A 19486-nucleotide genomic window follows, 5' to 3' on the forward strand; every position below is an offset into this window, starting at 1 on the left:
CCGAGCAGGCTCTGTGCCCCTGGGCAGGCTCTGTGCCCCCAGGCAGGCTCTGTGCTCCTGGTCCAGCTCTGTGCCCCTGGGCAGGCTCTGTGCCCCTGTGCAGGCTCTGTGCCCCTGGGCAGGCTCTGTGCCCCTGTGCAGGCTCTGTGCCCCTGGTCCTGCTCTGTGCCAGGGCTGCGTGGGGCAGTCCCTGGGCCCCGGGGGGCTGTGAGGCTTTGTGCTGGGGGCAGGGGGGGGCAGCACGTGGCTGCCTGGGAGCAGAGCTGTGCCTGGTGCCGGAGCAGCCCTGAGCTCCCCGCGGCTGGGGGCGGTGTGTGAACGGGGCTGGGCTGTGGGGGTGAGCAGTGTGAATCCTCCAGCAGCTCTTGCATTACCTTAATAAAAGCTCTTCAGGTCTGTCAAGTCCTCTGGCAGGGGGGGAGAAAGCCAAGCAAGGAGCTGTAACTGCGGGGTGTGGGAGCTGGCTCTGCCCCCCCAGCCCCGCGGCAGCTCTGCCCCCTCCTGTGACATCCACGTTGAGAGGCCACGGGAGCTGGGGGCCCGGCCCAGGTGAGGAGTGGGGAGCTCAGAGCTCCTAGCAGGGTGGTCCCTCTCCTTCTCCCATCCTCTTGGCTTTGACAGATGCTAAGGAGTTATTCAGAGGCTTTTTTGAGCCTTGTGTTGTCAAAGCTTTTCTTCTGGAAGAGACAAGTTCTTACCTAACCTCACCCACTCCCCAGGAATAGCTCTGATCATTAGCCTGAGCTGAGGAGAGGGAGAGCTGGCAACCCTCCTGCTGCAGGCCTGCCCTCCACCGAGGAGCAAAGCCTGCTCCAGCTCTCCATCTCCCTCACCAAGGTCTCAAAGCTTCTCCAGCTCTCCATCTCCCTCACCAAGGTCTCAAAGCTTCTCCAGTTCTCCATCTCCCTCACCAAGGTCTCAAAGCCTGCTCCAGCTCTCCATCTCCCTCACCAAGGTCTCAAAGCTTCTCCAGCTCTCCATCTCCCTCACCAAGGTCTCAAAGCCTTCCCCACCTCTCCATCTCCCTCACCAAGGTCTCAAAGCCTTCCCCACCTCTCCATCTCCCTCACCAAGGTCTCAAAGCCTTCCCCACCTCTCCATCTCCCTCACCAAGGTCTCAAAGCCTTCTCCAGCTCTCCATCTCCCTCACCAAGGTCCCAGAGCCTCCAGCTAACCATCTCCCTCCCTCTTGGAGGCTGTGCTTGGTTTGCAGGGGCCTGGGAGCTGTCCCATACAGGGCTGGGTGGCTGCTGGGGTCAGCAGCAGTGTGCAGAGCAGCACAGACCAGCTCAGAAGTGGCAGGGCTGGGCAGTGTTCAGCGTGGCCTTTGCTGTGAACCCTTCCATGCAGTAGCTCTGCTGGGAAGGATCAAATGGGGAAGGCCTGGGGGGTGCTGGGGGTGCAGAGCTGGCCAGGAGCTGGCACTGAGTGCTGCCAGCCCAGCCCCAGCCTGGCCTGGGCTGCTCCCCAGCAGTGTGGGCAGCAGGGGCAGGGAGGGGATTCTGCCCCTCTGCTGTGCCTGCTGAGACCTCCCTGCAGGGCTGGGGCAGCTCTGGAGCCCTCAGCACAGCACAGGCAGGGAGCTGCTGGAGCAGGGCCAGAGGAGGCCACAGCAGTGCTGGGAGGCTGGAAGCCCTCTGCTGGGAGGCCAGGCTGGGAGGGTTGGGGTTGTGCAGCCTGCAGAGGAGAAGGCTCCAGGCAGACCTCCTGGTGGCCTTGCAGGGCTTCAAGAGGCCAGAAGAGAGCTGGGGACAGAGTGCTGAGCAGGGCCTGTTGGGCCAGGCCAAGGGGGGATGGTTTGAAGTGCAAGAGGGAGGCTGAGAGTGGAGAGAAGGAGAAATGTTTGGTGCTGAGGGTGGGGAGAGCCTGTGCCAGGCTGCCCAGAGAGGTGGAGCTGCCCCATGGCTGGCAGCAGTGCAGGGCAGGTTGGTTGGGGCTGGGAGCAGCCTGCTGTGGCTGCAGCTGTCCCTGCTGGCTGCAGGGGGTTGGACTGGGTGAGCTTGGCAGGTCCCTTCCAGCCCAACCCAGGCCAAAATCCCAGTGGCATAGCAGTTCAGCCCCACTCATACCCACACTGTGCCCTCTTTACCCTCTAGCTCACCCACTTCACCCCAGCACGGGAGCTGTGTTGCACCACAAACCAGCCAGGGCCTAAGTGCTCATTTCCAAACCAACAACAAATCCTGGAGGATTTTAATCTCTTGGCTGAAAGGGAAACCAGCTGCAGCTCCTTGCCCTGCATCAAGCAGGCACAGAGATAAAGAGCCACTGGAACCAGCAGCAGCAGAGTCTTCACACAGAGAAGCCACACAGGGCACACACACATAAAGGAGGAGCAAACCCCAGCCCAGCTGGAGGTGAGGAAGATGGAGCTGGCCACCTCAGAGCCCCTCACTGACCTTCTTGCCAGAGTGCCTGAGGGCCAGAGCCAGCTGGGTGCAGATGGTGCTCTTCCCAACACCGCCCTTCCCCGACAGCACCAGCAGGATGTGCTGCACCCCGGCCAGGTTGTTTCTCTCTGGGGGAAATAAAGAGGCATCAGAAGTCTCCTCTGAGGCAAGGCAGCAGCACACCCCAGGTCAGCACAGAGCCAGGGGGCTCCTCTGAGGGCCACGGTGGCTCTGAGCAGGCAGGTTGGAGCAGGCGGGTGAGGGACAGCAGAGGAGGATGTGCCACAGTGCTCTGGCCATCAGAAGAAGGACGAGAAGAGAAAGGGCAGTGAGCAGTGTGCAGGAAGGAAAGGCTTTGTCCTGATGACCTAAGTGACACCTGGGCAGCACAGCAATAACCACCCACGGGATCCCATCACGCAGTGACTGTGCCAGGCTTGGCCTGAGCTGGCAGCAGTGCAGGGCAGGTTGGTTGGGGCTGGGAGCAGCCTGCTGTGGCTGCAGCTGTCCCTGCTGGCTGCAGGGGGTTGGACTGGGTGAGCTTGGAAGGTCTCTTCCAGCCCAACCCAGGCCATGATCCTATGATTTCCTGTCACCAGCTGGAGCTGGTTGGAGCTCAGAGATCCTGGTGCCCTTTGGATGCATCATGGGCACAGGAGGCAGGAGAGATGAGGAGGGAGCTGCCTAGCAGTGAGTGGGTGAGGTGCTGCTGGAGGGTCTCAGAGCAGATGATTGGATTAATGAATTAATGAATGAGTTAATCAGATCTTAAATGCCCCAAAGCTCCCTGCAGTACAGGTGGAGCTCACCCTACAGCTGCCTTTGGGGCACAGGCCACGAGCTCAAGAGTGGTACCTCCATGGCTGCCCTGGGGGGGTCTGCTGAGCTTGCTGTGTGCTGCCTGAGGCATGCAGAAGCCTCCTGGCAAGCCCCTAGCAGCTCCTGGAGTGGCTGCAACCAGCAGCTCCACCTTAAAACCCGTGGGGATGCCTTCCACACCCTCTGGTAACCAAAGTTGGTAGCAACAGGCAGGACCTCGAGGGGAAGGTTCCTGCCTTGGAGATCCCCAGAGCCTTCCTTGGCTCTGCAGTCCCTGCCTGATCCCCTGCAAAGCTTCTGACCTCCAAGCAGATGGATTTGGGAAGTGGTGCAGAGAATGAGGATGTGAGTACTGGGACAGAGCTCCTCGTGGATGTCTGAGGGTCTGCAGCCCCTTCCCAGCTCCAGGGAGGGGACTCTGCCCCTCTGCTGTGCCTGCTGAGACCTCCCCTGCAGTGCTGGGCCAGCTCTGGAGCCCTCAGCACAGCACAGGCAGGGAGCTGCTGGAGCAGGGCCAGAGGAGGCCACAGCAGTGCTGGGAGGCTGGAAGCCCTCTGCTGGGAGGCCAGGCTGGGAGGGTTGGGCTTGTGCAGCCTGCAGAGGAGAAGGCTCCAGGGAGACCTCCTGGGGGCCTTGCAGAGCTTCAAGAGGCCAGAAGAGAGCTGGGGACAGAGTGCTGAGCAGGGCCTGTTGGGCCAGGCCAAGGGGGGATGGTTTGGAGTGCAAGAGGGAGGCTGAGAGTGGAGAGAAGGAGAAATGTTTGGTGCTGAGGGTGGGGAGAGCCTGTCCCAGGCTGTCCAGAGAGCTGGGAGCCCTCTGCAGATGAAATCCTAATTGCAGGAGGGAAATGGCAGCTGAGGATCCCTGCTGCACCCTGGAGAAGCTCTGGAGAGCTGCAGGTGCCAAACTTTGCCTCCAGTGCTGAGAGAAGAGCCTGGGGGCCAGGGTGGCTCTGCTGGCTGGCTCCAAGCTTCTCTCTGTGTCTCTAGGTGAAGCTGCAGGACAGGGGAGAGGAGCTGCAGCAGCTCAGAGAGCTGCAGGAGAGGCCAGGGAAGCTGAATGGCTCCAGACCAGAGCTGCCTGCCAGGGTGGGCTTCAGTGAGGAGGAAAAGCTGAAGGTAAAGCAAACCCCTTGGAGAAATACAGGAGGGAGGTGAGCTGTGAAGCCAGCAGCTGTGCAGTGACAGATGTGGTGGGAAGTGTTGGACCTCCTATCCAGGGCTGTGCTTGTTGGAACCACTTCAGCTGGAAAAGGCCTCCCAGAGCATCAGCTCCAACCCTCATTCCAGCACTAAACCCTGGCCCTGAGCTGTGCTGTGCTGTGCTCACCTTCCCCAGCACTGCCCTCAGGGGCTGCCCTTGCCCTTGCTAAGGTCCTTTCTCTCTCCTAGATGGCCAAAGACCTCCTTGATGTGCGGATTGAGACAAACAAAATGAAGGAGCAGTATGAGATGGAGAACTTTGAGCTGAAAAACAAGGTAAGGAAGCGCCCAGGAGGGGGAAGGAGCAGTTTGCATCTCTGCCAGGACTGATCTCCACACCTGCAGGTCCACTTTTGCTTTGCTTGGCTTCTCCTGGCTTTAGCCAGAGCAGTGGTGTCCCCCTTGCTGCCCCCCACACCACCAACCTCACCTCCACCTAAACAGGAGGAGAAACTTCTTCCCTGTGAGGCTGCTCAGGAAGCTTCCTGAGGCATGACTGCAGCACACAGAGTGCTGCCCAAGGCCTCCCCCCAGGAGAAGTGTCCAGCAGGAAGAGAGCTCCAGGAGAAGACAACTGCCAAGGGCTGTCAGTGTCTGCTGGCTGGGGAGGGAACCAAGGCTGGGATTCACCAGCAGGCACCACAGCAGGAGAGAGATTCCCTGTGTGGGGAAGGGGAGCAGGAGAAGGCCATTAGGGCTGCTCTGCCCTGCTCAGGCCACAGCTGGAGTCCTCCTGGGGCCAGCTCTGGGCTCCCCAGTTCCAGAGGGACAGAGAACTGCTGGAGAGAGCCCAGGGCAGGCTGCAGAGCTGCTGAGGGGCCTGGAGCAGCTCTGGGAGCAGCAAAGGCTGAGAGCCCTGGGGCTGAGAGCCTGCAGAAGAGCAGCCCCAGAGGGCAGCTGAGCAATGCTCAGCAAGAGCTAAAGGAGCTGTGGGGGGCAAGAGGCTGGGGCCAGGCTCTGCTGAGTGCTGCCCAGGGACAGCACAAGGGACAGCAAGGGGCAGAAAGTGTCAGGCAGGAGGTTGGAGCTGAGCAGGAGGAGAAAGTTGTTTGGGGTGAGGCTGCTGGAGGCCTGGAGCAGGCTGCCCAGAGAGGTTGTGGAGTCTGCTGGTGTGGAGAGCTTCCAACCCCCCCTGGGCACTGTGCTGCTGGGCAGGGTGCTGGGGGTGCCCTGCTGGAGCAGGGCTTGGGTGGGGGAGCTCCAGAGCTCCCTTCCAGCCCCTCCCTGCCGGGGCTCTGGGATGTCTCTAAGCCATAGCCTGCCAGGAGTTGCTTGGCCAAAGCAATGCTGTGCCAGGGCTGCTGCTCTGTGCCGTGGCTGCCTTCTGCTGTCCCTGTGCAGGTGCTGGCGCTGGAGCAGCGAGTGGCGGAGCTGGAGCGCTGCCGCCGGCAGGGCAGCAGGGAGCGCAGTGCCCTGCGGGAGCAGCTGCAGAGGCTGCAGGGCCGGCGGCAGGAGCTGGCCCAGGAGTACATCGCTCTGAAAAGCAATTACCTGGCCCTGGGCAAACAGCTGGAGCGGGAGGTGAGACCATCTGCAGGCTCCTTGGCTCCTTCCCACCCTCACCTGAGCTCCAGGAGCTTCTGAGTTGCTGTCTCTTGTCCCAAATCATCCCAGGAGCAGGCTGGGCAGAGGGCAGCAGAGGGGATTCTACCCCTGGGCTCTGCTCTGCTCAGCCCTCACCTCCAATCCTGCCTCCAGCTCTGCTGTCCCCAGCAGCAGAAGGACACAGAGCTGCTGGAGAGAGGCCAGAGGAGGCCACAAAGATGCTGCCAGGGCTGGAGCAGCTCTGCTGGGAGCACAGGCTGAGGGAGCTGGGGCTGTGCAGCCTGCAGAGGAGAAGGCTCCAGGGGCTCCTCAGAGCTGCTGCCAGGAGCTGAAGGGATCCTGCAGGAAGGCTGCAGAGGAACTTTTGCTGAGGGGGTCTGAGGCAGGCCCAGGGGGAAGGGTTTGGAGCTGAGGCAGAGCAGGGTTAGAGTGGAGCTGAGGAAGAAGTTGTTGAGTGTGAGGCTGCTGAGGCTCTGGCCCAGGCTGCCCAGGGAGGCTGTGGCTGCCTCCTGCCTGGGGGTGCTGAAGGCCAGGCTGGATGAGGCCCTGAGCAACCTGGGCTGGTGGGAGGGGTCCCTGCCCAAGGCAGGGGGATGGAGGAGATGACCTCTGGGGTCTCTTCCAACCTAAGCCAGTCTGTGATCATTACCCCAAGTCTACCTTTTCAGGCAGTTTGCTGTCACTTCCTGGCAGGATTTGCCCCAGCTGGCTGCAGCCTCCTCTCAGGGAGCTGCAGAGAGCAATGAGGTCTCCCTCAGCCTCCTCTTCTCCAGGCTCAACACCCCCAGCTGCCTCAGCTGCTCCTCACAGTGCCTGTGTCCAGGACTTCACTTTGTGCAGGACTGGAGTGCCCAGAGCTCCCCTGCACCCCGCTGCCCCTCTCCCCCCGCTGCCCCTCTCCCCCCGCTGCCCCTCTCCCCCCGCTGCCCCTCTCTCTGTGCTCCCCCAGCCTGCCCAGCTCCGCAGGCTGTGCGGAGCCCACGCTGACCCCGGTGCTCTGGGGGGCACCCTGCTGGCACAGCCTTTCTCTCCAGCCAGCCCAGAGCCCCTCGGTGGCGGGGGGGAGGGGGTCACGGCGGGGCTGGGCACGGGGCCCCCCGGCTGCCACCAGCCTTTGTTTGCCTTTCTTCTGCATGGCTTGCGCGGGGCCGGGCTGGAGCCGCTCCGCTTTGCGAGGGAAGGGCTCTGCCTGCTCGGGGGGGCGGCAGCTTCACAAACCCTCCCCCCGCAAGGGGCTTGCTGAGTGCTCTCTCAAACCCGCTGGTCGCTGGGGGCTCCGCAGCCGGCCGCTCCTGGAGCCGGAATCGTGCCTGTCTTTGGCTAAAACACAGCAACTTCAAGCGGTCTTCCTCTCTTCCTTCCCTGCCTGCCTCCCTCCTTCCCTGCCTGCCTCCCTCCTTCCCTCCCTGCCTCCCTCCTTCCCTCCCTGCCTCCCTCCTTCCCTCCCTGCCTCCCTCCTTCCCTCCCTGCCTCCCTCCTTCCCTCCCTGCCTCCCTCCTTCCCTCCCTGCCTCCTTCCTTCCCTCCCTGCCTCCTTCCTTCCCTCCCTGCCTCCTTCCTTCCCTCCCTGCCTCCTTCCTTCCCTCCCTGCCTCCTTCCTTCCCTCCCTGCCTCCTTCCTTCCCTCCCTGCCTCCTTCCTTCCCTCCCTGCCTCCTTCCTTCCCTCCCTGCCTCCTTCCTTCCCTCCCTGCCTCCTTCCTTCCCTCCCTGCCTCCTTCCTTCCCTCCCTGCCTCCTTCCTTCTCTCCCTGCCTCCCTCCTTCCCTGCCTGCCTCCCTCCTTCCCTCCCTGCCTCCTTCCTTCCCTCCCTGCCTCCTTCCTTCCCTCCCTGCCTCCTTCCCCTCCTGCTCCTCTTTGGGCCAAAGCAGATGAGTGACACCCTGCAGCCTGCCCCCCAGCAGGCAGCTCAGCCGAGGGAGCTGCTCTGCCCTGCTGGGAGATGTGAGGCTGGAGCCAGCTGTGCTGATCCAGTTCTGCAGTGCCTTGGGAGCTTCATGGAATCATCCCACTTGGAAATGACCTTTGAGGCCACGGAGTCCAACTCCCAAGCCTGTGCTGAGCCATGGGAGCACTGCTCTGCTGAGCTCCAGGAGAGGAGCATGTGAGGGGATCCTGCCCCTCTGCTCTGCTCAGCCCCCACCTGCAGCACTGCCTCCAGCTCTGAGCCCCCAGCACAGGAAGGACCTGGAGCTGCTGGAGAGGCTCCAGAGGAGGCCACAGAGATGCTCAGAGGCTGCAGAACCTCCCCTGTGGGGTCAGGCTGGGAGAGCTGGGGCTGTGCAGCCTGGAGAAGAGAAGGCTCCAGGCAGAACTCAGAGCAGCCTCCCAGTGCCTGAAGGGCTCCAGGAGAGCTGGGGAGGGACTTGGGCCAAGGGCTGGGAGTGCCAGGCCCAGGGCCAATGGCTTTGAGCTGGGAGAGAGGAGACAGAGTGGAGAGGAGGAAGAAATCCTTTGCAGTGAGACTGGGGAGACTCTGGCACAGGCTGCCCAGGGAGGCTGTGGCTGCCTCCTGCCTGGAGGTGTTCAGGACCAGGCTGGATGAGGCCCTGAGCAAGCTGTGCTGGTGGGAGGGGTCCCTGCCCATGGCAGGGGCTGGAGCTGGGTGAGCTTTCAAGGTCCCTTCCAACTCATTCCATGCTAGGAACTCACAATCAGGACAGGAGCTCAGGACCATCCTGCTGCAGTTGAAGTGAGTTAGTGGCTGCTGGGCAGCTCCTGTGTGCCTCCCCCCAGCTGAGCCATGGCAGTGGCTCTGGAGGAGGGGAGCTCAGCTGCTGGCAGGGTGTGAAGCTGTGCTGGGTGCTGCCAGAGCACGAGGCAGGGCACATGCAGCCTGCTGCCAGCCTGCTGCTGAGGCACAGCTCAGCCTCCAGCAAGCCTGCTGGCTGCTCATCCCCAGGGGGGTGCAAGATCTTTGTCAAAGCTGAGGTCTCCTCAGGTGGTTGAAGTCTCTGAAGGATGGGTTGGGCAGGTGAGCAGCAGCAGCAGGCTGCTTTCACAGGGGTCCTGGGGTGCTGCAGGACCTGGAAGCACAGGGAAGGAGCTCTGTGCCCACACAACATCCTGAGGATGTGGTGGAGCAGGGTGCAGAAGCCAAAGGTGAACTCCTTGGCTGTAACCTCAGAGGGACAGAGAACTGCTGGAGAGAGCCCAGGGCAGGCTGCAGAGCTGCTGAGGGGCCTGGAGCAGCTCTGGCAGCAGCAAAGGCTGAGAGCCCTGGGGCTGAGAGCCTGCAGAAGAGCAGCCCCAGAGGGCAGCTGAGCAATGCTCAGCAAGAGCTAAAGGAGCTGTGGGGGGCAAGAGGCTGGGGCCAGGCTCTGCTGAGTGCTGCCCAGGGACAGCAGAAGGGACAGCAAGGGGCAGAAAGTGTCAGGCAGGAGGTTGGAGCTGAGCAGGAGGAGAAAGTTGTTTGGGGTGAGGCTGCTGGAGGCCTGGAGCAGGCTGCCCAGAGAGGTTGTGGAGTCTGCTGGTGTGGAGAGCTTCCAACCCGCCCTGGGCACTGTGCTGCTGGGCAGGGTGCTGGGGGTGCCCTGCTGGAGCAGGGCTTGGGTGGGGGAGCTCCAGAGCTCCTTTCCAGCCCCTGCCAGGCTGCTGGGGAGCTGTAAGCCACAGGCTGAGAGGCTGAGTGCAGGTTCTTGGCTCCAGTTCCTGCAGATCCCTGCCTGAGGCACAAGAGGCTCCAGCTTGGCAGGCTTGGCCTCGTCTCAGCCTGGGCCTCTTGCTCATTATTTTCCCAGTGTGGACTTTCCCAAAGGAAATGGGACAAGCAGCCTGGGGTTCTGCCCCCTCCCCTCCCCAGCTCCCTTCTGCGGGCAGACAATGGAGCCTTCACACATTCCCAATTACCAGCGCCGCTTGTGACCTCGCCAATATGTTGTCATGGCTGCTGGGTGCGGAGGCAGCTCGCAGGGCTCATTCACGGCCCCTCGCCCGGGGACAGCCCCAGCCCCAGCCCCCCGGCTGGTCCCCGAGCTGTCCCCGCTGCCATTGTGGGGCTGGCTTCGCGCATGGCCCCGCGGCTGCCCCAGCCGAGGAGCAGGGAGCTGGCCCCCGGGAGGATGCCGGCCAGGCCCTGCCTGCCTGTTCTCCGGCTCGCTGTGAATTCTTCCCTTTCAAGGCTCTGACCTCTCCTCCCCTCCCGGTTTCCTCCTCCTCCTCCTTTCTTCCTCAGCCTCTGGCTGCCTGCACAAAGCCAGGCTCCTGGAGGGGACCCAGGCGGCTCTGCCCTGGGCTGCAGGGAAGCCTGCAGGGGCAGGGCAGGGCTGGGGAGCGCAGGGCAGCCAGCGAGGGCCGTCCCAGACCCGTGCAGAACCTGTGCTGCCCTGAGCCCCTCGGCTCTGCCTGCAGATGGGTGGCTGTGGGGTGGGGAAGGAGCAGGGGCTGCCTCTGCCTGGCTGTCAGCTTTCACAGCTGCATCTCTCACCTCTTTGTCAGCCTCTTTTTCTCCTCTCCTCTCTCCCCCAGCCCACCCTGTGCTATCTTTTGATAAGCTATTCTCTCCAGGGATGACTCAGATGACCTCTGCCTCCCATCCTCCCGATTCACTGCCATGGTAACAATTACTCAAGCTTGTCCCCAGCCATAAACCTCATCAGAGCTTTGTTAGCTACAGAGAAACCCTCCCGGGAGACATGAATCCCCCCAGTGTTGCTGGCAGATCACCTGTAACAGAGCTCTGCTCATTCAGCTCCTCTTCCTCTTTTGGGAACGTTGTCACTCTGCACCAGCAGGGCTTTGAAGCTGCCTGCCTACACAGGGCTGTGGGCTGGCTGCTGCTGCTGCAGGGATGCTTCCCAGCCCCACTGCAGAGAGCTGGCTGCTCTCAGCCCAGAGGGATCACAGAATCACAGCACTGTCAGGGTGGAAGGGACCTCAAGGCTCAGCCAGCTCCAACCCCCCTGCCATGGCCAGGGACACCTCACACCACAGCAGGTTGCTCACAGCCACCTCCAGCCTGGCTGCAAACACCTCCAGGCAGGAGGCTTCCACCAAGGAGATGAGGCCCTTCCCTCACATGATGGTGGCCAGCACTCCTTCACAGCTGTTGGGCACCCAATGAGCTCTGGGAAGCTGTGTGGAGGGCACAGGAGGGAGGTCAGGATGCAGAGTGGTGGCAGAGATGTGCACTGGGATCTGGAGCTGAATGGGGGTGAGGTGGCCAGAGGGAGTGAGGTTACAGGTGGCCAAGGAGGACAACAGCATCCTGGCTGGTGGCAGCAGGAGCAGGGCAGGGCTTGTGCCCCTGTGCTGCGCACTGCTGAGGCCACAGCTTGAGTGCTGGTTCAGCTCTGGGCCTTTCATTCCAAGAAGGACATTGAGGAGCTGGAGCAGGGCCAGAGAAGGTCAAGAGAGCTGGGGAAGGGTCTGGAGAAGAGGGCTGGGGAGGAGCAGCTGAGGGAGCTGGGGGTGTTGAGCCTGGAGCAGAGGAGGCTGAGGGAGACCTCCTTGCTCTCTGCAGCTCCCTGAGAGGAGGCTGCAGCCAGCTGGGGCTTGGGCTCTGCTCACATACAGCAGTGGCAGAACCAGAGGCAACAGCCTCAAGTTGTGCCAGGGCAGGTTCAGGTTGGACAGGAGGAGCAATTTCTTCCCCTTGAAGGTTGTCCAGGCCTGGCCCAGGCTGCCCAGGGGGGTGGTGGAAGGGACTCAGAGCTGTGTGGCTGTGGTGCTGAGGGCCTTGGCTTAGCCTCAGCCTGGGCAGAGTCAGAGCATGGTTGGACTCCATGACATTAAAGTTCTCTTCCAACCCAACTGGTTCTGGGTTTGCATGAAGCACCCAGATGCCTGGGGATGGTTCTCTGCCTTTCCATCCCTGATAGCTTTGGACATCAGGGGGAGAAGCAGGAGCTCAGGCTTGCTGTCAGGGGGGGCTGTGAGCTCCTGCCTCGTGTGCACCCCAGGAGCAGCAGCAATGTGCTGAGCAGCCTTCAGCAGCCTCTTTCCCTTCTCCTTTCACCTGGCAGGTGATGAAGAATGAAGAGCTCAGCACAGAGCTGCTCAACCTGGCCAAGAGCAGGAGCAGCCTTCCCCCCACAGAGAGCAACCACCCCACAGCCGTGGCTGGGGAGGCCTCTGGTGAGCTGGGAAGGGCCAGAGCCAGGCTGCGTCCTGACTCTGCTCGGAGGGGGAAGGTAAGGACCTCACCCCCCTGCCCTCTCAGCAGCTCCCTGGCCAGCAAAGATCTAACAGGCACCTTCTGTCTCCTGCTCAAACCAGGCAGAGGAAGCAGCACCCTCTGAACACCAGCAGCCAGGGCTGGAGGCAGATGTGAGTGTGGGGGAGGTCTGCTGCTGGCTCCCTGGGGAGCACAGGGGGGGTCTGCTCCTGCTGATCCTGGTTCTGGCCTGCACCTTGTGCCTTCAGCTGCTTTCAGTTCTTTGCTGTTGTTAACTGTGCAGCTACAAAAGGAGCCTGGAGTAGCTGCAGAGGGGTGGGAGAGGGCAGCTGTGGTGCCCTGGATGAGCAGAGGCAGGAGTCTAAAGGCCTCCCGGAGCAGAGGACACTTCCTTTCCTCTTGCTGATGCTGGAGAAGGCTGAGGGTGGTGAAGCACCCAAGGTGCTCCCTGCCTCCTTCCCATCTGCAGCCCTGCCAAACCAGCTGCTCCCACCCCAAGCAGCTCCTGCAGGGGATGTGCCTCTCAGTGTGAGAGCTTCCCCTGGCAGAGGGACTCTGGGAGCTGCCAGTGCCCTGCCTCCAGCTCACACACAGCTGCTGCTGGGCCCTGGAGGGCTCCCATTAAGCCCAGCCCTGCCCCACTCTGCCCTTGCCCAGCTGGAGGCTCTCCTCCCTTCAGCCCTGTGGAGCAGGGCCTGGGGAGTGCTGGGGGGCAGCAAGGTCTGCAGGGCACTGCAATGTGCCCTGGGGGCCAAGAAGGCCAAGGGGGTCCTGGGGGGCATTCAGCAGAGGCTGGCCAGCAGGGCCAGGGAGCTTCTCCTCCCCCTCTGCCCTGCCCTGAGGAGACCTCCCCTGCAATATTGCATCCAGCTCTGGGCTCCCCAGCTCAGGAGGGACAGGGATCTGCTGCAGAGAGCCCAAGGGAGGCTCCAAGGATGCTGCAGGGCCTGGAGCACTGCCTGGGGAGGAGAGGCTGAGAGCCCTGGGGGGGCTTAGTCTGGAGAGGAGAAGGCTGAGAGGAATCTGATCAATGTCTATCAATAGCTGAGGGCTGGGAGTCAGGAGGCAGGGGACAGGGCCAGGCTCTGCTCAATTGCAGCCTGGGCTAGGCCAAGGGGCAGTGGATGGAAACTGCAGCCCAGGAGGTTCCACCTCAGCAGGAGGAGGAACTTCTGCACTGTGAGGCTCCCAGAGGCCTGGGGCAGGCTGCTCAGAGAGGTTGTGGAGTCTCCTGCTCTGGAGCCTTCCCAGACCCCTCTGGGTGCATTCCCCATCCCAACTCCCTCTCTGAGCTCATCTCATCTTCCTCTTTCTGTGTCCTTCAGTTGCCTGGAGACCAGGATCACATCAAAGGGGAGCTTGAGAAGCTGAAGAAAACCTATGAGTGGCAGCAGCAGAAGCTGGAAGAGAGAGTGTGAGTGTCTGAGGGCAGCCCTGCTGCTGCTGCTCAGGGAAGCAGAATGAGCTCCATGGGAAGAGGAAGAGGAGGCAGCCTGCCTTTGGTGGGATACAGGGGGAGAAATGAGGAGTCACCCTCAGAAGAAGTGAGGCCTGCAAGCAAAACCTGATGCTTGCAGGGCTCTTGAGTCAGCTGGCTGCCTGCCTAAAGTTGATGCTGGTTAAAGGCTGTTCAGAGGGCTGCAGAACCTCCCCTGTGGGGCCAGGCTGGGAGAGCTGGGGCTGTGCAGCCTGGAGAAGAGAAGGCTCCAGGCAGACCTCAAAGCAGCCTCCCAGTACCTGAAGGGCTCCAGGAGAGCTGGGGAGGGACTTGGGACAAGGGCTGGGAGTGCCAGGCCCAGGGCCAATGGCTTTGAGCTGGGAGAGAGGAGACTGAGAGTAGAGAGGAGGAAGAAATCCTTTGCAGTGAGGCTGGGGAGACTCTGGCACAGGCTGCCCAGGGAGGCTGTGGCTGCCTCCTGCCTGGAGGTGTTCAGGACCAGGCTGGATGAGGCCCTGAGCAAGCTGTGCTGGTGGGAGGGGTCCCTGCCCCTGGCAGGGGGCTGGAGCTGGGTGATCCTGAAGCTCTTCCACCCCAACCCATTCTCTGGTTCTGTGAAAGTGCCAAACTGGCCTTTGAACATCCACCCTGTGCACCAACACAGCAAGCAGGGCACAGCCCAGAGGTGAGTCCAGGCCCTAACCCCCAGGAGGCTGGGCTGCAGTCAGTGCCCCAGCAAAGGGCCACTGCAGCAGCAGCCTCTGCCTGGGGAGGACAATCAGCTCCGGCTGCAAGAGCTCTGGGGCTGCTGGCTGGCAAACAGCTAAGGGCTGCCAGCTGCTGCTGAGAGGTTTCTGACCTCCTGTGGTGCTCTCCTTCCCCAAGCTGGTTCCAGTGGACCTGTAGAGAAGTTCGAGGGGGTGAAACTAAGCCCCACTTCTTCCTGTGTGCCCAGGGTGGCGATGGAGAAGGAGCTGCAGGAGGCAAAGGCAGCGGCTGGGCAGAGCCAGCAGAAGCAGGTGGAGCAGGCAGCGGTAAGGGAAGGCTTCCTGCCAGCCCCTTCCTGCTGCTCCTGGGTGCCAGGGAGCTGGCAGGGGCTGGATGCCTGGTGCTGAGGTACTCTGCAGGGAGATGCCAGGGTGCTCCTCCCTGCTCAGGTTCCTGCTGCCGGGCTGTGAGGCACATGGTGGAAGGGGCTGCTTGCCAGGGCTGGTGGGAGGAAGCTTCGTCACTGAGTTGGTGAAATCGCTGAGGGGAGCTCGAGGGGGGGATTGCAAATGACAGAATAGAGACTCTGACCATCCCCTGGGGGCTCCTGGGCAAAGCCAGCACCTTCACAGCTCAATACTGCCAATGAAACCCTCTCCCACCCCAGCCCCACCTCCCGGGGAGCTTCTCAGCGCCCCTGGCTTGTCCCAGGAGCGATGGCAGCAGGGAGCTGTTTGCTGTCCCTAGGTGCTGCTGAGCTCCCAGAGGCAGCTGCAGGAGGTGGAGGCAGAGAACTCGCAGCTGCAGCTGCGGCTGAAGGAGCTACAGGAGGAATATCGCTGCCGGCTGGCTCGCAGCCTGCGGGAGCTGGCGGTGAGTACCCGGCCCCGGGCTCGGCAGGGGGCAAGCAGGTGAACATCCTGAGGCACTCTGCTGCTTGATCTCTCCGGCAGGGCTGCCTCCAAACACGGCTGGAACCTACTGACCAAGTGTAGACACAGCTTAGATTGGTGGGGGGTGGGAATTAGAGCCCACAGACAGCTCAGGGATGCAGTGATTCACTGCCCACAGACACAGACAGCTCAGGGATGCAGTGATTCACTGCCCACAGACAGCTCAGGGATGCAGTGATTCACTGCCCACAGACAGCTCAGGGATGCAGTGATTCACTGCCCACAGACAGCTCAGGGATGCAGTGATTCACTGCCCACAGACAGCTCAGGGATGCAGTGATTCACTGCCCACAGACAGCTCAGGGCTGCAGTGATTCACTGCCCACAGACAGCTCAGGGATGCAGTGATTCACTGCCCACAGGAAGCTCAGGGATGCAGTGATTCACTGCCCACAGACAGCTCAGGGATGCAGTGATTCACTGCCCACAGACAGCTCAGGGATGCAGTGATTCACTGCCCACAGACACAGACAGCTCAGGGATGCAGTGATTCACTGCCCACAGACACAGACAGCTCAGGGATGCAGTGATTCACTGCCCACAGACAGCTCAGGGATGCAGTGATTCACTGCCCACAGACACAGACAGCTCAGGGATGCAGTGATTCACTGCCCACAGACAGCTCAGGGATGCAGTGATTCACTGCCCACAGACACAGACAGCTCAGGGATGCAGTGATTCACTGCCCACAGGCACAGACAGCTCAGGGATGCAGTGATTCACTGCCCACAGGCACAGACAGCTCAGGGATGCAGTGATTCACTGCCCACAGACACAGACAGCTCAGGGATGCAGTGATTCACTGCCCACAGACACAGACAGCTCAGGGATGCAGTGATTCACTGCCCACAGGCACAGGCAGCTCAGGGATGCAGTGATTCACTGCCCACAGGCACAGGCAGCTCAGGGATGCAGTGATTCACTGCCCACAGACACAGACAGCTCAGGGATGCAGTGATTCACTGCCCACAGACACAGACAGCTCAGGGATGCAGTGATTCACTGCCCACAGACACAGGCAGCTCAGGGATGCAGTGATTCACTGCCCACAGGCACAGACAGCTCAGGGATGCAGTGATTCACTGCCCACAGGCACAGACAGCTCAGGGATGCAGTGATTCACTGCCCACAGACACAGACAGCTCAGGGATGCAGTGATTCACTGCCCACAGACAGCTCAGGGATGCAGTGATTCACTGCCCACAGGCACAGACAGCTCAGGGATGCAGTGATTCACTGCCCACAGGCAGCTCAGGGATGCAGTGATTCACTGCCCACAGACAGCTCAGGGATGCAGTGATTCACTGCCCACAGGCAGCTCAGGGATGCAGTGATTCACTGCCCACAGACAGCTCAGGGATGCAGTGATTCACTGCCCACAGACAGCTCAGGGATGCAGTGATTCACTGCCCACAGACAGCTCAGGGATGCAGTGATTCACTGCCCACAGGCACAGACAGCTCAGGGATGCAGTGATTCACTGCCCACAGGCAGCTCAGGGATGCAGTGATTCACTGCCCACAGGCACAGACAGCTCAGGGATGCAGTGATTCACTGCCCACAGACACAGAGAGCTCAGGGATGCAGTGATTCACTGCCCACAGACAGCTCAGGGATGCAGTGATTCACTGCCCACAGACAGCTCAGGGATGCAGAGATTCACTGCCCACAGGCAGCTCAGGGATGCAGTGATTCACTGCCCACAGGCACAGAAGCTCAGGGATGCAGTGATTCACTGCCCACAGACAGCTCAGGGATGAAGTGATTCACTGCCCACAGACAGCTCAGGGATGCAGTGATTCACTGCCCACAGGCACAGACAGCTCAGGGATGCAGTGATTCACTGCCCACAGACACAGACAGCTCAGGGATGCAGTGATTCACTGCCCACAGGCACAGACAGCTCAGGGATGCAGTGATTCACTGCCCACAGACAGCTCAGGGATGCAGTGATTCACTGCCCACAGGCACAGACAGCTCAGGGATGCAGAGATTCACTGCCCACAGGCAGCTCAGGGATGCAGTGATTCACTGCCCACAGACAGCTCAGGGATGCAGTGATTCACTGCCCACAGGCACAGACAGCTCAGGGATGCAGTGATTCACTGCCCACAGGCAGCTCAGGGATGCAGTGATTCACTGCCCACAGACACAGACAGCTCAGGGATGCAGTGATTCACTGCCCACAGACACAGACAGCTCAGGGATGCAGTGATTCACTGCCCACAGGCAGCTCAGGGATGCAGTGATTCACTGCCCACAGACACAGACAGCTCAGGGATGCAGTGATTCACTGCCCACAGACAGCTCAGGGATGCAGTGATTCACTGCCCACAGGCACAGACAGCTCAGGGATGCAGTGATTCACTGCCCACAGGCACAGACAGCTCAGGGATGCAGTGATTCACTGCCCACAGACACAGACAGCTCAGGGATGCAGTGATTCACTGCCCACAGGCACAGACAGCTCAGGGATGCAGTGATTCACTGCCCACAGGCACAGACAGCTCAGGGATGCAGTGATTCACTGCCCACAGACACAGACAGCTCAGGAATGCAGTGATTCACTGCCCACAGGCACAGGCAGCTCAGGGATGCAGTGATTCACTGCCCACAGACAGAGACAGCTCAGGGATGCAGTGATTCACTGCCCACAGGCACAGACAGCTCAGGGATGCAGTGATTCACTGCCCACAGACAGAGACAGCTCAGGGATGCAGTGATTCACTGCCCACAGGCACAGACAGCTCAGGGATGCAGTGATTCACTGCCCACAGGCACAGACAGCTCAGGGATGCAGTGATTCACTGCCCACAGGCACAGACAGCTCAGGGATGCAGTGATTCACTGCCCACAGGCACAGACAGCTCAGGGATGCAGTGATTCACTGCCCACAGGCACAGACAGCTCAGGGATGCAGTGATTCACTGCCCACAGACACAGACAGCTCAGGGATGCAGTGATTCACTGCCCACAGACAGCTCAGGGATGCAGTGATTCACTGCCCACAGACAGCTCAGGGATGCAGTGATTCACTGCCCACAGACAGCTCAGGGATGCAGTGATTCACTGCCCACAGGCACAGACAGCTCAGGGATGCAGTGATTCACTGCCCACAGGCACAGACAGCTCAGGGATGCAGTGATTCACTGCCCACAGGCACACACAGCTCAGGGATGCAGTGATTCACTGCCCACAGGCAGCTCAGGGATGCAGTGATTCACTGCCCACAGGCAGCTCAGGGATGCAGTGATTCACTGCCCACAGGCACAGACAGCTCAGGGATGCAGTGATTCACTGCCCACAGACAGCTCAGGGATGCAGTGATTCACTGCCCACAGACACAGGCAGCTCAGGGATGCAGTGATTCACTGCCCACAGACAGCTCAGGGATGCAGTGATTCACTGCCCACAGACAGCTCAGGGATGCAGTGATTCACTGCCCACAGACAGCTCAGGGATGCAGTGATTCACTGCCCACAGACAGCTCAGGGATGCAGTGATTCACTGCCCACAGACAGCTCAGGGATGCAGTGATTCACTGCCCACAGACAGCTCAGGGATGCAGTGATTCACTGCCCACAGACAGCTCAGGGATGCAGTGATTCACTGCCCACAGACACAGACAGCTCAGGGATGCAGTGATTCACTGCCCACAGGCACAGACAGCTCAGGGATGCAGTGATTCACTGCCCACAGACAGCTCAGGGATGCAGTGATTCACTGCCCACAGACAGCTCAGGGATGCAGTGATTCACTGCCCACAGGCACAGGCAGCTCAGGGATGCAGTGATTCACTGCCCACAGACACATGCAGCTCAGGGATGCAGTGATTCACTGCCCACAGACAGCTCAGGGATGCAGTGATTCACTGCCCACAGGCACAGGCAGCTCAGGGATGCAGTGATTCACTGCCCACAGGCACAGGCAGCTCAGGGATGCAGTGATTCACTGCCCACAGACACAGACAGCTCAGGGATGCAGTGATTCACTGCCCACAGACACAGACAGCTCAGGGATGCAGTGATTCACTGCCCACAGACACAGACAGCTCAGGGATGCAGTGATTCACTGCCCACAGACAGCTCAGGGATGCAGTGATTCACTGCCCACAGGCACAGACAGCTCAGGGATGCAGTGATTCACTGCCCACAGACACAGACAGCTCAGGGATGCAGTGATTCACTGCCCACAGGCACAGACAGCTCAGGGATGCAGTGATTCACTGCCCACAGACACAGACAGCTCAGGGATGCAGTGATTCACTGCCCACAGGCACAGACAGCTCAGGGATGCAGTGATTCACTGCCCACAGACAGCT

General features: G+C 61.0%; 1 protein-coding gene across 1 annotated transcript in view; it reads left to right on the top strand.

Moving 5' to 3' along the window:
* The first annotated feature begins 3476 nt into the window (after nt 1-3476).
* The window catches only part of CCDC78 (coiled-coil domain containing 78), a 31891-nt gene continuing 15881 nt past the window's right edge, over nt 3477-19486 (top strand). Inside the window, exons 1-9 of the mRNA XM_068147301.1 lie at nt 3477-3554; nt 4199-4327; nt 4601-4687; nt 5753-5932; nt 11915-12082; nt 12168-12218; nt 13392-13480; nt 14460-14538; nt 14960-15085. Of these exons, the coding sequence (XP_068003402.1) occupies nt 3522-3554; nt 4199-4327; nt 4601-4687; nt 5753-5932; nt 11915-12082; nt 12168-12218; nt 13392-13480; nt 14460-14538; nt 14960-15085 (942 nt within the window). The 5' untranslated portion in view covers nt 3477-3521. The remainder of the gene's footprint in view (nt 3555-4198; nt 4328-4600; nt 4688-5752; nt 5933-11914; nt 12083-12167; nt 12219-13391; nt 13481-14459; nt 14539-14959; nt 15086-19486) is intronic.

This window comes from Melanerpes formicivorus, unplaced genomic scaffold (genome assembly GCF_026170545.1).
Source record: "Melanerpes formicivorus ecotype bairdi unplaced genomic scaffold, bMelFor1.0.p_v2 SCAF_14, whole genome shotgun sequence".
Lineage (NCBI taxonomy): Eukaryota > Metazoa > Chordata > Aves > Piciformes > Picidae > Melanerpes > Melanerpes formicivorus.